This window comes from Rana temporaria, chromosome 2, assembly GCF_905171775.1.
Source record: "Rana temporaria chromosome 2, aRanTem1.1, whole genome shotgun sequence".
Lineage (NCBI taxonomy): Eukaryota > Metazoa > Chordata > Amphibia > Anura > Ranidae > Rana > Rana temporaria.
In genome coordinates, this window is record NC_053490.1 from 389722624 (window position 1) to 389736062 (window position 13439).

Sequence of the window (13439 nt, forward strand, 5' to 3'; positions counted from 1 at the left end):
TCTTTTCCTGCGGCCTGCCAGGTTGCATGCTCAGATAAGGGTCTGGTATGGATTTTTGGGGGAACACCACGCCATTTTTCTTTTAATTTTGGTGCGGGGTTCCCCTTAAAATCCATACCAGACCTGTAGGGTCTTGTATGGATTTTGAGAGGGACCCCTATGCCATTTAAAAAAAATTGGCACAGGGTTCCCCTTAATATCCATACCAGACCTGAAGGGCCTTATATCGAATTTGGGGGGACCCCCACGCATTTATTTTTTTAAATTTTGGTTCGGAGTTCCCCTTAATATTCATACCAGACCCAAAGGGCCTGGTAGTGGACTGGGGGGGGCACATTCTGTTTTTTTTCAATGACTTTTATCTGTATTGCCGGGCCCCGACAATTTATTGCCTGGCCAGGAGATCACTTCATTGGCTCCCTATCGAGCAGAGAGTGATCTTTAAAATGCTCTGTATCTTCTTCCGTGCATACTGGGGACAGGGTCCCAAGTACTTACACAGCTTGGCGGTGCACTATGAACCCTCGCGCCCATTAAGATCCAAGACCCAACATTTAGCCATAGTCATTCCATCTAAACTTTCTTCCATGGGAGGCAAACGACTCCAGAGTAGGGGTGCCATGCTGTGGAATGCCCTCTCCTTGGAACTTAAGATGACACCTAACCTGCTCCTCTTCAGAAACAAACTAAAGACGGAACTGTTCATCCAGGCCTATGGATAAATTTATATTCTTTTCCCTCTTACAGTCCGCCCCCTCATTGAATGGGCCACTTGCCTCTCTAATTACTATGATGTCTTCTACCCCTCCTCTAGTATCCCCACTGTTCCTTTTTTCTTTTATATTTTTTCTCATACACTTCACGGCTCTTTCCTCTTGCTCCCCTAAGGGCTGGATACCCTTTCCTTTCTCCGCCCTCTCTTCTCTTTTCTCTCTCTTCTTCACCACGGATTGATTCAAAGTTACATCTCACCAGCGGCGCTTAGACGCTCACTTCACAGTGGGCATTTGGCGCCTAATTAAGCTCAAAAATCAATCAATCAATCAATTATAGCCGTGAGTAGTTTTAGATGACTTTTTTTCCTTTAGAAATGTAATTTTGTGCAGGGACTGTTCTAAACATAAGAAAAATTTGCCACTTTACAGACATACTATAGACATTCCCCCAGGTATGAAATTTAAAGGAATATTTCACTTTTATTGTTTCACCTTAAGCATTATTAAAATCACTGCTCCCAAAAAAACTTTAGTTTTTAAAACTTTTTTTGCATTGATACGTCCCCTAGGGCAGGACAAAGGTCCCCAAACACTTTTTATGACAATAACTTGCATATTAAACTTTAACATTTATAAATTAGCACTTTTGATTTTTAACGTTCGTGTCCCATAGACTTTAACGGTGTTTGCGTGTTCGAACACATTTTTTGCCTGTTCGCATGTTCTGCTGCGAAACGAACCGGGGGGGGGGGGGGTGTTTACTGTCCTTCAGACTTTAGGGGGGCCAGACTAGTGCCCCTATTGTTGGTTTCAGTGGGAGAAATAGTGCCCCATCATTGGTGTCAAAGAAAGAAATAGTGCCCCATTATTGATGTTAGTAACAGGAATTATGCCAATTTGTTGGTGTCAGTGGGAGGAATAGTGTATTGCATCAGTGGCAGGAAAAGTGTCCCAAGGGCCGGATAAAAGCATGCAATGGGCCGCACCTGGCCCCCGGGGCGCAGTTTGGAAACCACTACTGTAGAAGTTTGTATACATCGCACAGATGCATCACTTCACAGGCAGGTTAAGAGCATCCTCCAGGCATGGTATTTAATGGGCTTTTGCAAGCTTAAAATCACTGCTGAATTGTTTTAGTTTTTTTCGTTTGGTACATGTTCCCCAGAGCAGTGTCCAGCCCCTCATTCCAATTGTTTGACAATCCATTTTCTATCGGCACACTGGCTGATTGAAAAATAACTGATTCATGTGTGGCCAGCCTTATTGTTAACATGCAATGGACCAGGTAAATGTGAGCAGGCCCAGAGTCAGTGGAAAACTGAACAGGTAACATATGGATATAATGCTGTGCTGTCCTACACCCTGTCCTATGTGATATGCACCATATCATGGCCTCCTAAAAATAAACTTTCTGTGAAAACGATATCAGAATACTTGAGGTGTGGCTTCTTTAATAAAGACAAATGTCAAAGCATCTACAAATGACCTAGGAATAATAGATGAAACAGCGTTGCTATGTGAGCAATGCAGGGGGTGTACTCTTACAAAGAGGAAGTCTGCCAGCTTTATTTGCCTGTAACAAAATCTGTCTGTGAGATAACGCTTTTCATGTCTTTGTGTTACAGTGCGGTGTAAAGGTTGCGAATGTCACCATTTTACTCCTTTGTTTCTCCAAGTTACTGTTTTCTTTTTAGGTGGAAACTGTAAAGATAGAATAGAGTTACAGAAAATGCTGTAGAATAAAGGCTGTGCCTGTAATGTATCTATCATTAACAGTCTGACAGTGTTAATGGCCACATAAATAGCAGTCTATGCATGCAAACCATTGCATTAGAGCAGTCGGCAATCTTTTCAGTATAAGGACCACGATCAGTGGCGACTGGTGGTATTTTTTTAGGAGGGGGGCGTAGACAGTTTACTGGATGGTTCCTCAATACCGTGGGAGTTGATATGTATTAAATATAAATGAGTGAAATGTAAAATCTATAGCGAAAAACTTGGACCACGAAGAAAGAACTGTCTACCGATTATCTAAATTTATAAGGTAGAGTGTACAAAATATGTCAGCTGTCAATGCTGGACCCCTCATTAAAGGGTAACTAAATCCTCTTATTTCTTTCAGCCAAGGAAGCTGCCAACTTAAGCTTGGTACACGCTAATATTTTTTTTTTCGTTCAACCTAGCGGGCTGAACGAAAAAACCCTGACAGCTCAGGTCAAAGCCGCTGTACTAACAATCCAATGTTAGCACAGCGATCTCCCCTGCCGCTCTATTATGTTCTGACACCATCACCAGAACACTCCGGTCAGCGTTCTCAGCCAATGACTGAACGGGAGCCGATTAGCAGACCTTTTTCGGTCATGACCAGCTGCACAGGCCGAATGTCAGCTGGTTTCTATTGAACCAGCCAATGCCACCCGACATTCGGCCAGTGTATACTAGGCTTTAGCCTCTGTTTGATTTGCCACTGCCATGGTGCTGCACATGTGATCAGTTATGAAACCAGCCATGGTTTAAAAGTTTGGTTCAGAGCACAATTAAATGTGACAGTTAGCATTCATGGCATGCTGGGAATGTACCTGTTTTTGAAACTCTTCAATCAATAGGTTTAGTTACACTCTTAGGGCTTGTTCATACCAGGGGAGCTGCAACTGCACTTGGCAGCCTTGCCTTGTGCAGCTCCAGTGCACATACCTTCCATCTTTTTGAGATGGGAATGAGGGACATCTATCAGCAAAAGTATGCAGGTATAGGACACACCCCTTGCCATGCCCCCTTAAAGGAGAAGTGTACAAAAACAAGATTGGTTAAACCCACAAGTGCTTTTTTTTATCATTACTATTCCTTTATATTGCCATTTGAAATGTACAAATGCGGCAATTTAGAAATCAGATGAAAGGTTTACCACTGAAAAACACTTTTTGATAGATAAAAAGTGCATTTTATATACATCTATATAGGTCAGACCAAAATGAGGGACAAATGAGGAGGAATGAGGGACAGAGAGACTTTTCTCCAAATCAGAGACAGTCCCTAGAAATCAGTTGGGAGCTATGCCAGTGCAGGAAAAGGTAAAAGGGTGCTGTATACAGTACTTTTTTTCAGTGCAAGGGGTTGCAATGCAAACTTCCACATTACAGTTACACTATATGAATAGAACTTTACGAAATGCCACTTTGGTATTTCAATAAAGTTCAGACAAAAGAAAAACAAGGTGATCGACACTATGTTGCTGTTCCAGCATCTAACAACAGTGGCCATGAAATCAGCATTGATGTCTGGTGTGAACGAGCCCTATAAGAATGATTCCCAGACTAAACCTAGCTTTTAGACCCCTTTCACACTGAGAGCGCATTGCAGGCGCTATAGCGTTAAAAATAGCGCCAGCAATCTGCCCTTAAAAAGCTGCTCCATTAAAAAGAAAACGGTGGGGTCCGGGCATGTTGTTATAATGTTTACCACAGGCTGGGGAGCTTCTCCTCCCCTTCCCTGGGGGCCGCCGCGGGCTGTCGGCGCGTGGCAGCCTTCGGGCGCACCCCGGGGACGCGGGCCCGTTTTGGCTCTGGCGGCCCGTGGGGGGCTCCAGAGGGGAAGGTAGCAATGTTTCTAATGTGATGTGTTCTGTTGATGTGTGATTCTATGCACTGCGTGCACTGTGTGTATTACTGTGTTTTATGCTTGTCGGCCCGCGCGGCCTTGTCCCTGTTTTACAAAAAAAAAAAAAAAAAGCTGCTCCATTGTCTCCAGTGTGAACGCCCTTGTGCTAGCAGGACGGTAAAAAAAGTTGTGCTAGCTGCATCTTTGGAGCGGGGAAGAAGCGGTGTGTATAACCGCTCCTCCACCGCTGCTGCTCATCGAAATGGCAGCGCATTGCATGCGGTTTTAACCCTTTCTCAGCCACTAGCGGGGGTTAAATGCGCCCCGCTAGCGGCCGCAAATCCGCCCATAGCATCGGTGGTAAAAATAGCAGCGTTTTACCACTGATGCTATGGGCGGCTCAGTGTAAAAGGGGTCTAAGTCACAAACCTCAAACACGCATGCATCAAACAAAAATCATAAAAAAATCCAGAAACAATTATCTTTTACTTATTTCAGGCCGTGACTCAGAGGGTACTGAAGCCAAAGCTTTAGCTTGTCAGTTGCACAAGTGTGACTACATGCGCCATAGATTCAAATAGAAGAGCCAAGTTGGGCTTTCTTATTGATGCGTGGGTGGGGTGACCACGTGTCCCGGATTGCCCGGGACAGTCCCGCATTTTGCAGGTCTGCCCCGGGCACCTTCATTCCATGACAATACAGTGTCCCGGAATGAAACTGACACAGCCACCCCCCAAGCCAAACTAATGCCCCCAAAAAAGGCTGCCACATCACTGCTTTACTCACTGACAGTACTTGACCTGGCTGGGAATGCCTGGAGGAGCCAGTCCCTGCCCCTGCTTGTGATTGGAGAAATCATAAATCCCCCCCCTCTTGTGTCCAATCACTGTGCTGTGATTCGTTACAGCACAAGCTGATTTTTGGGAAGGGGGGTGTCCCTGAATGGTAGGTTGGAAATGTGGTCACCCTACGCGTGGGGCTTCATAGTGATGGGTCTAAAGCAATGTGTGGGAAATGGGCAACTTGTTGGTGCTTTGCCTACCTCTGCCAGAATAAACAATACAATGTTATTGTACAAGCTCTGTCAGCTCCTTTAAATTTACCAAAACTTTATAATATGAGGGAAATACCTAAACAATCCATTCAATGTGTGTATCTAAAAGAGACTGTACAATTCAGATTATATAGCATATGGTCAGCATAAGATAAAGCCATGACAGAAGGGTAGACTATTGTAAGTAAGTGCGGGCAACTTAAGCCAGCCATGCATACTGTCGATTGAAAGTCCTTTTGAAAACATACCTTGGTTTTTGTGCTGTAGCTTTGAACTTTTGTTTGAATTTTTTTTTTTGTGTGTTTTCATTTATTTATTTATTTTTATAAAACATTTTTGATGCTTCTGTACTGTATAGGCAGCAGCTCCCACCCTCTCCCCAGATCCTTTTGAAATCATGGGGCTAGATTCAGAGAGAATTTACGAATTTCTGTATTCAGAAAGCAAGATACGCCGAAATTTGCCTAAGATCCGACTGGCGTAAGTCTCTTACGCCTTCGTATCTTAGTTGCATATTTACGCTGGCCGCTAGGTGGCGCTTCTGTCGATTTCAGCATAGAATATGCAAATGAGCTGGATACGCCGATTCAGAAACGTACGTGCGCCCGGCGGAATTTTTTACGTCGTTTGCGTAAGGCTTTTTCCGGCGTAACGTTGCTCCTGCTATATGAGGAGCAACCAATGTTAAGTATGGACGTCGGGCCAGCGTCAAATTTTGCGTCGTTTACGTCGTTTGCGTAAGTCGTTCGCGAATAGGGCTTTGCGTAAATTACGTCCACGTCTAAAGCATTGACAATTTGCGCCGTAATTTCGAGCATGCGCACTGGCATTCTTTCACGAACGGCGCATGCGCCGTTCGTTAAAGACGCCATTTACGTGGGGTCATGTTTTATTTACATAAAACACGCCCACCTCTTGCAAATTTGAATTTGGCGCGCTTACGCCGGCTGATTTACGCTACGCCGCCGCAACTTACGGAGCAAGTGCTTTGTGAATACTACACTTGCCCGTCTAAGTTGCGGCGGCGTAGCGTAAATAACATACGCTACACCCGCACAAACTTACGGCGGGCTACGTGAATCTAGCCCACGTTTTTTGTGTTGTAGCTTTGAACTTTTGTCTGAAAAATAGTTTTGTGTGTCTTTAATTATTAATTTTTTTTAATTAAAAAAAAAGTTTTATTTTTTATTTTTTCATGCTTCTGTTTTTTTAAATGTTTAACATTTTTGGGCACATTATCAAGTCCAGATTCTGCAAATGAGCTACCGGTATTTTTCATTTTGCTAATTATCTGCCATTCATCACTTCCTTATTCAGTGCTTGTGGTCTTTGTCTTATAAATACATCCTGTACATAAACCACCAGGAGCCACCACTATACCTCCCCAGTAAAGCGTGTATATGTATTTAATGTCACTTGTTAATTGTTTGTGTGTTATGCTACTTTGCATGTTTAATGTTGTTTTACTTATATGATGTGACGTACCGATGGCTTTTGTGGTAAATACACGTTTTTGTTTTGAAGTATATATTATGAATATTGTCCAAATGTACCTAAATTCTTTGTATACCGTATGATTAGTTCAGCTGTGCATACAGCCCATATACAGCATCGTACTTTTTCATATACAACATCATGCTTTTTTTGTGCCTCTGGAGTAAACTAGTTAGTAAATATATAGCAAATTATGATTATTAATGATCAGTTTATTGATGTTTTAAGATCAGATGACTAATAGACGTTTAATTGGCAATGATCAATAATCAGATCATGCTTCAATTCCTTTTTTTTTTACTTTTTATTTGAGATGTTTTAATTATTGTATTGTGTGCTGCTCTGTCTGACAGGTAATTGAATATCTCCTACCTAATCCTTGGCTGCTGTAGCTGAACTGTGCGCCTTAAAGGGCGTGGACCAATGTGCTCAAAGGATGGAAGTGGGAGAAAATGGGGACTTTCTGGATCTCAGTTTCTTGACGGGGGAGGAGCAAAAAACGATCACACAGGTTCTTGAGCGAGACACACAACTTAAGGAAAAGGATGAGCAACGTGTACGGTACGTTATGTTTATGATGAAGCAAAATGGAAAGGCAAATTTTATAGTTGAATGTTAACAAAAAGGTATATAGTATAATGGGGCAGATTAACCGATTTGCTTCCACAGCCATTTTTAACTTTTTTGCGCACATGTTATAACATACACATTAAAAAAAAAAAAAACGTACGGGTTTAATTAAAAAAATGTTTTAATCATACTTACCTCGGTGGATGCTACATCTGTCCCCCGGCGCCTCTGCACTGAGAACCCGGGCGATCGAAGATCGACGATTGCTCAGTTCTGACAGTTTCCCGAGCAGAGATCTGTAGACTCTGTGCTCTTCTCCCTCTTCGCTCACTGGAGTGCTGAACTGTGGAAGGGGCGGGGGCGGCCGGCTCAGTCTCTCAGCGGCTTGCAGGACCTGGCAGATCCAGACTGCATGGTCTGGATGACGCGTTGCCTGGACTGATTTCTATGATGTCAGCAGAGAGCAGACTTCAGATCGCTCTCTGCTGAAAACAGGTCACAGAAGTGCAAACCAAATTACACTCCTGTGATCCATAGGATTACAGCCAAACAAGCTCAGGCTGATCTTCTTCTGTAAGCCTAAAGATTAGTTAAACCTCCCAAACAGTATATATTTTCGGAAAGCAAAGACCATGGAGAATAAAATGGTGACAGCACATGTTTATTGCAAATTTTCAGTAAAAATACACTGACGTTAACAATGTCGATTCTGACCTCCCTGGGGCCCTAAGCGGGGGGGGGGGGGAATGGGGGAGCTGCCGACAGTGACATGTCACATTAAAGATTAAAGTTCAGGGGGAGGGGGTGTTCTGCTGTTGGAAATGACATCTTACATTAAAGTGAGAAGCGTGGGGTGCTGACTTCTTACCTCTTCTCCCATGCAGCCAGCAAGCTTAGGTGATGGGCCGAAAATGACTTCTCACCAGGCGGGGCCTCTAGTAATTTGGGGGGCCCTCGGCAGCTTTGCGGGGCCCTAAGCGGCTTACATAGTGAGCCTATAGGGCGGACCGGCCCTGGACATTAATTTCACTGCACACAAACACAATTGGGACCAGTAAAAAGATATCGAACATGTCAAACCTTAAAATTATGCAGACCTGTAAAATAGGATCAAACTTTGGTACCCAAAATTGTCCCTAGGTGACGCTTTAAAAACCTTTGCAGATTTAGAGTTAGCCACAAATGATGGCCCTAAAATAGCTGCTTTCATGATGTTCATGGTGATATGTAACATGTGCAACGCAATCATAATTTCTAGGTGTACACACCGCATGCATTTGGGTTCCTATGTACAGTAACCAGGGTGGATTTGATTTAAATCAAGTCGATTTAAATCAAGATTTAAATCATGATTTTAAACACTAGTAAAAAGGCTTGATTTAAATCATAATTTTTAAGCAACTGTCATCTCTGTCCCGTAGCGGCTCCTTCTCTGACCCGCTGTTGACTCAACAGCCCCATTCACTTTAATGGGACGGCTGGTGATGGGGCAGTGACACAACAAGGTGAGGGACGTGGTGGCAGCAGGTGAGTGGATGCCCACTAACAGGCTCTGCCATGATGGATCTGAAATGATAGGTGCTCTTTAAATGTAAGGACTTATTTTTGCTGGTAGTTAGAATCATTAATATTTGCAAACAAAATGAAGGTTTCCTATTTAGAATAATACACTGTCAGGTTAGTAAAACAGCGATTCAATCATACAGTTTGCAGAGTACATAGGATTTGCAAAACAATGAGATAAATGAATATTCCTGAATTTTGTTTTATCTCATGGTTACTGCGAAATTGTGTGAATGCATCAATGTATTGTATGTTATCTCAGCTTCTAGAGCTTGGATTCAATAAATGAGTTTACCAAAAATGTAAATATTGCAGAATGCCTCATGCTACATAACTAAGCTCCATTTCATGCTGAATAAACTAAATTATGAATGTATCTTAAATAGAAAACTATCTTTGAATAGATTATTACTAAAAAAGCATTTTATTAAAATAAATTTAATGTCTTTATGGACCTTGCTTTGTACACTGGTGAACAGTCATATTGGAACAGGAAGGGGCCATCTCGAACTGTTCCCGCAAAGTTGGGAGCATAAAGTTGTCCAAAATGTCTTGGTATGCTGACACCTCAAGAGTCCCGTTCAGTGAAACTAAGGGGCCCTGAAAAACACCATAATCCCCCTCCACCAAATTAATTGGCCAGTGCACAAATTAAGGTCCATAAATACATGGATGAGTGAGTTTGTGGTGGAGGAACTTGACTGGCCTGCCCAAAGTCCTGACCTCAACCCAATAGAACACCATTGGGATAAATTAGAGCAGAGACTACGAGCCAGGCCTCCTCAACATCAGTGCCTGACCTCACAAATGTGCTTCTGGAAAATGGGTCAAACACTCCCATAGACACACTCCTAAACCTTGTGGACAGCCTTCCTAGAAGAGTTGAAGCTGTTATAACGGCAAAGGGTGGGCCAACTCAATAGTAAACCCTACGGACTAAGACTGGGATGCCATTAAAGTTATGTTCATGTAAAGGCAAGTGTCACAATACTTTTGGTAATGTAGTGTATTTTACTATGGGCATGCATCATTTTTATTTTTTGGTGTACATGTAATGCTGGTGGAAAAATTTAGGATTGCGGATACATTGTGTGTCTAGTGGATTGTGCTCCATGAAGAGAGTTTGAGCGCTTATGACCATTTATATCCTGATGGTCGACGATGGCTACGAGTCCCAGCATGAACCCCTGAGATCTAAGGATGTGACCCCCCCAAAATTAAAGGACTACAAGTGTGACCCCCATAGATTTCAAGGGTTCATGCTGGGACCTGTAGTTCTTCACTAGTTGGGGGGGGGGGGGGCGGGGGTGTCACATCTTCAGCTCTGAGGGGTACATGCTGGGACCTGTAGTCCTTCACTTTTAGAAGATTGAGGAGGAAGTGGGTGAAGCTAAAGCACTAGGCGCAGAGGAGGAGGAAGTTAAATCCTCCTTAGCTCTGAATGCTGGGGCCTCTCAGGCTCGCACTGTGGTGACGTGATATCACTGGTTGCTGGACGGCAGGCAGTCCTAGCAATAGTTAAGGCAGTGTAGAGCCAGCGGTGGAACAAGGTAAAACGGGTCTCGGCTTGCCTTTTTTGGGGGAATCAGATCGACCCCTGGGCAGTTGGCTGTGACTGTATTGTCCCTTAGGCCCCATTCACACCTCCGCGACAAAACGCCCGACGCCGGACGCTCGTGCCGCTGGAGGGGAGAATTCCCATTGCTGTCTATGAGATGGTTCACATCTCACAGACGTCGTACGCCTGCCGCCTGAAAAAAAGTCCCAGACCCTTTTTTTCAGGCGGCATTGGCGTTCGGCCATACAAAGCAATGGGAAGACTTTGTTAAAAAAAAAGTTACACACTCGCGGCAAAATGCGCCGCGTACGCGGCGTATCTTGTCGCGGAGGTGTGAATGCAGCCTAAATGAAGGTGCCTGGGACAGACCTGGAAACTGCGGGACTGTCCTGGGCAATCCGGGACACGTGGTCACCTTAGGCAACACAAAGTAAGTTACGTGAACGCAGACCTCTTAGTTCCATTATTTTAGAAAATGTTGTTATGTAGGCTTTTTTTTAAAGAGGAACTGAACTCTGGAAGCTGTGCCTAAAAAAGCAGGCACACGGCAAATGACTAATCACTGGTATTGTCTGTGGTCTCCCTGCAGCTGATTTTTCCCTATTACTGATTTATTATGCCTTGTTTTACGCTGTGTCTTTGTGTGAATTAAGGCAGTCATCTAGGTGGAGGCATAGCTTTGCTTCATCACGTCATAGCCTTCAGCTAGAAGAACAATGAGCAAAACAGTAGGACAACAATTCCAGTTTTCCTGAGACTAGCAGTCAGGGCAGTAGTGCCTTAGATCTCCAACTACAGATTTACAGCTATGAGGCTGTAGGCAAAGGGTTGCCTAGGAATCCTCACATGCCAGGAGGAACACTGCTATTTTTCAAGAGGAATTCCAGGCAGAAGGTAAATCTTTCAGGGTAAATCCAGTTTTTTCCAATAGCGCAGTAAATCTTTAGTTTTTGGGTTTAGGTCCACTTTACGGAGAATAAAAATAGAATTACATTTTTTTTTGCATTTTGCCACATTTAATACACTTAATCCTTAGTCAAACGTAATTTATATGCTAGCTGTGGCAAGAACCCATCATATTCGTGGTGAAGTCCGACGGAAAGAAAGAGAACAGGTTCTCTATCTAAGGTCCGTCGGACTTCCGAAAAAAAAAGTCCGATGGAGGCTACACACGGCCGGACTTTTCTAGAAAAAAAGCCTGTCTGACTTTTTTTCTCGGAAAATCCGGCCGTTTGTACGAGGCATTAGCTTGCACAAAGCAATGACAGCAGCCAAACAGCTTGCATCCAGGGGCAATCATCTGTCCCTATCTTTAGGTAATTCCCCAGATAGTAAGTAATTGTGCTGCAAGTTTGAAAATGACTTGGTAAGCTATTGCTAGAATTGCCAGGCTTCACAAGTTTGTTGCACAATTGCAGCAAGTCTGCATTGCATGACTCCCGATACACTTTCTTTACAAACACTCTGTAAGTCTGCTGCAAGTTCTGGTTCAGTTATGTTGTGTAATCATTTTCCCACCGCAGGGGTCACTGTGGCTGAATTTTCATCATTGCTCCCTGCTGTGTGTAAGATTTTTTCTTTAAATGGTGCTGGGGCAACTATAGAATACGTTTGGGAGTGATGTGCAGAGAGATGAGTGGTAACCATAAGATTTGATATGGAGTTCAGGGAGGTAGAAACCCTAATATCCTATTGGTGTAGCACAATTTGGAATGTTTTATTTTTCCTTGTTTATATGCTGAGATTTAGCACAAAATGGGCCAGATTCACAAAGAGTTACGCCGGCGTATCAGTAGATACACCGACGTAACTCGCAATCTAAGCCCGTCGCATGTTTAAGTGTATGCTCAAACTGAGATACACTTAAACCTACCTAAGATACGACGGCCTGCGCCGTCGTATCTTAGGGTGCAATATTTCCGCTGGCCGCTAGGTGGCGCTTCCATTGAGTTCGGCGTAAAATATGAAAATTAGTAGATACGCCGATTCACGAACGTACGCTTGCCTGTCGCAGTAAAGATACGCTGTTTCCGTAAGAGCTATGCCGGCGTAAAGATAAAGCTGCCCCCTAGGTGGCGTATCCTATGTTAAGTATGGCAGTCGTTCCCGCGTTGAAATTTTACGTCATTTGCGTAATTCGTCCGTGAATGGGGCTGGACGCCATTTACGTCCACGTCAAAACCAATGACGTCCTTGCGACGTCATTTAGAGCAATGCACGCCAGGATTTTTTATGGACGGCGCATGCGCAGTTCATTCAGCGCGGGGACGCGCTTCATTTAAATGAAACACGCCCCCTACCCGCCGAATTTGAATTCCGCCGAGTGTTTTATGCTATGCCGCCGCAACTGTACAGGCAAGTGCTTTGTGAATAAGGAACTTGCCTGAAAAACTTGCGGCAGCGTAACGTAAATCAAATACGTTACGCCTGCCCAAAAGTACGCCCATCTACGTGAATCTGGCCCACTGTGTTTTTAACGAGTGGTGGAAATAGAAAACTGTTCCACCACGGTATAGAGGACTACAAATCCCAGCAATACAGTAACAATGCAGAATACTACTAGCTATAGGGGGTGTATATAGAGAGTCATGCATTGTATATAGAGAGATGACTGCACCGTATTAAAGTGGTAGTAAACTCTTTACTACCACTTTTACCTACAGGTAAGCCTATAATAAGGCTTACCTGTAGGTATAAAGAATATCTCCTAAACCTGTACGGTTTAAGAGATATTCCCCTCGCAATGCGCCGCTGATTGCAGCGGCACATGCACAGCGGGGATCCTCGGCTAAAGGCCCGGCAGCCGCCGGACCTTGACAGAATGAAGTCTCCCGCGCGCATGCGCGGGAGTGACGACATCGCCGCTCCAGCCAATCACAGCGCTGGA

The 13439-nt window shown here is 43.9% G+C and overlaps 1 protein-coding gene across 1 annotated transcript in view; it reads left to right on the forward strand.

Moving 5' to 3' along the window:
- Positions 1-13439, forward strand: part of SYTL1 (synaptotagmin like 1) — a 103891-nt gene that overhangs the window by 40641 nt on the left and 49811 nt on the right. Inside the window, exon 2 of the mRNA XM_040337992.1 lies at positions 7215-7422. Coding sequence (XP_040193926.1) covers positions 7298-7422 — 125 coding nt within the window. The 5' untranslated portion in view covers positions 7215-7297. The remainder of the gene's footprint in view (positions 1-7214; positions 7423-13439) is intronic.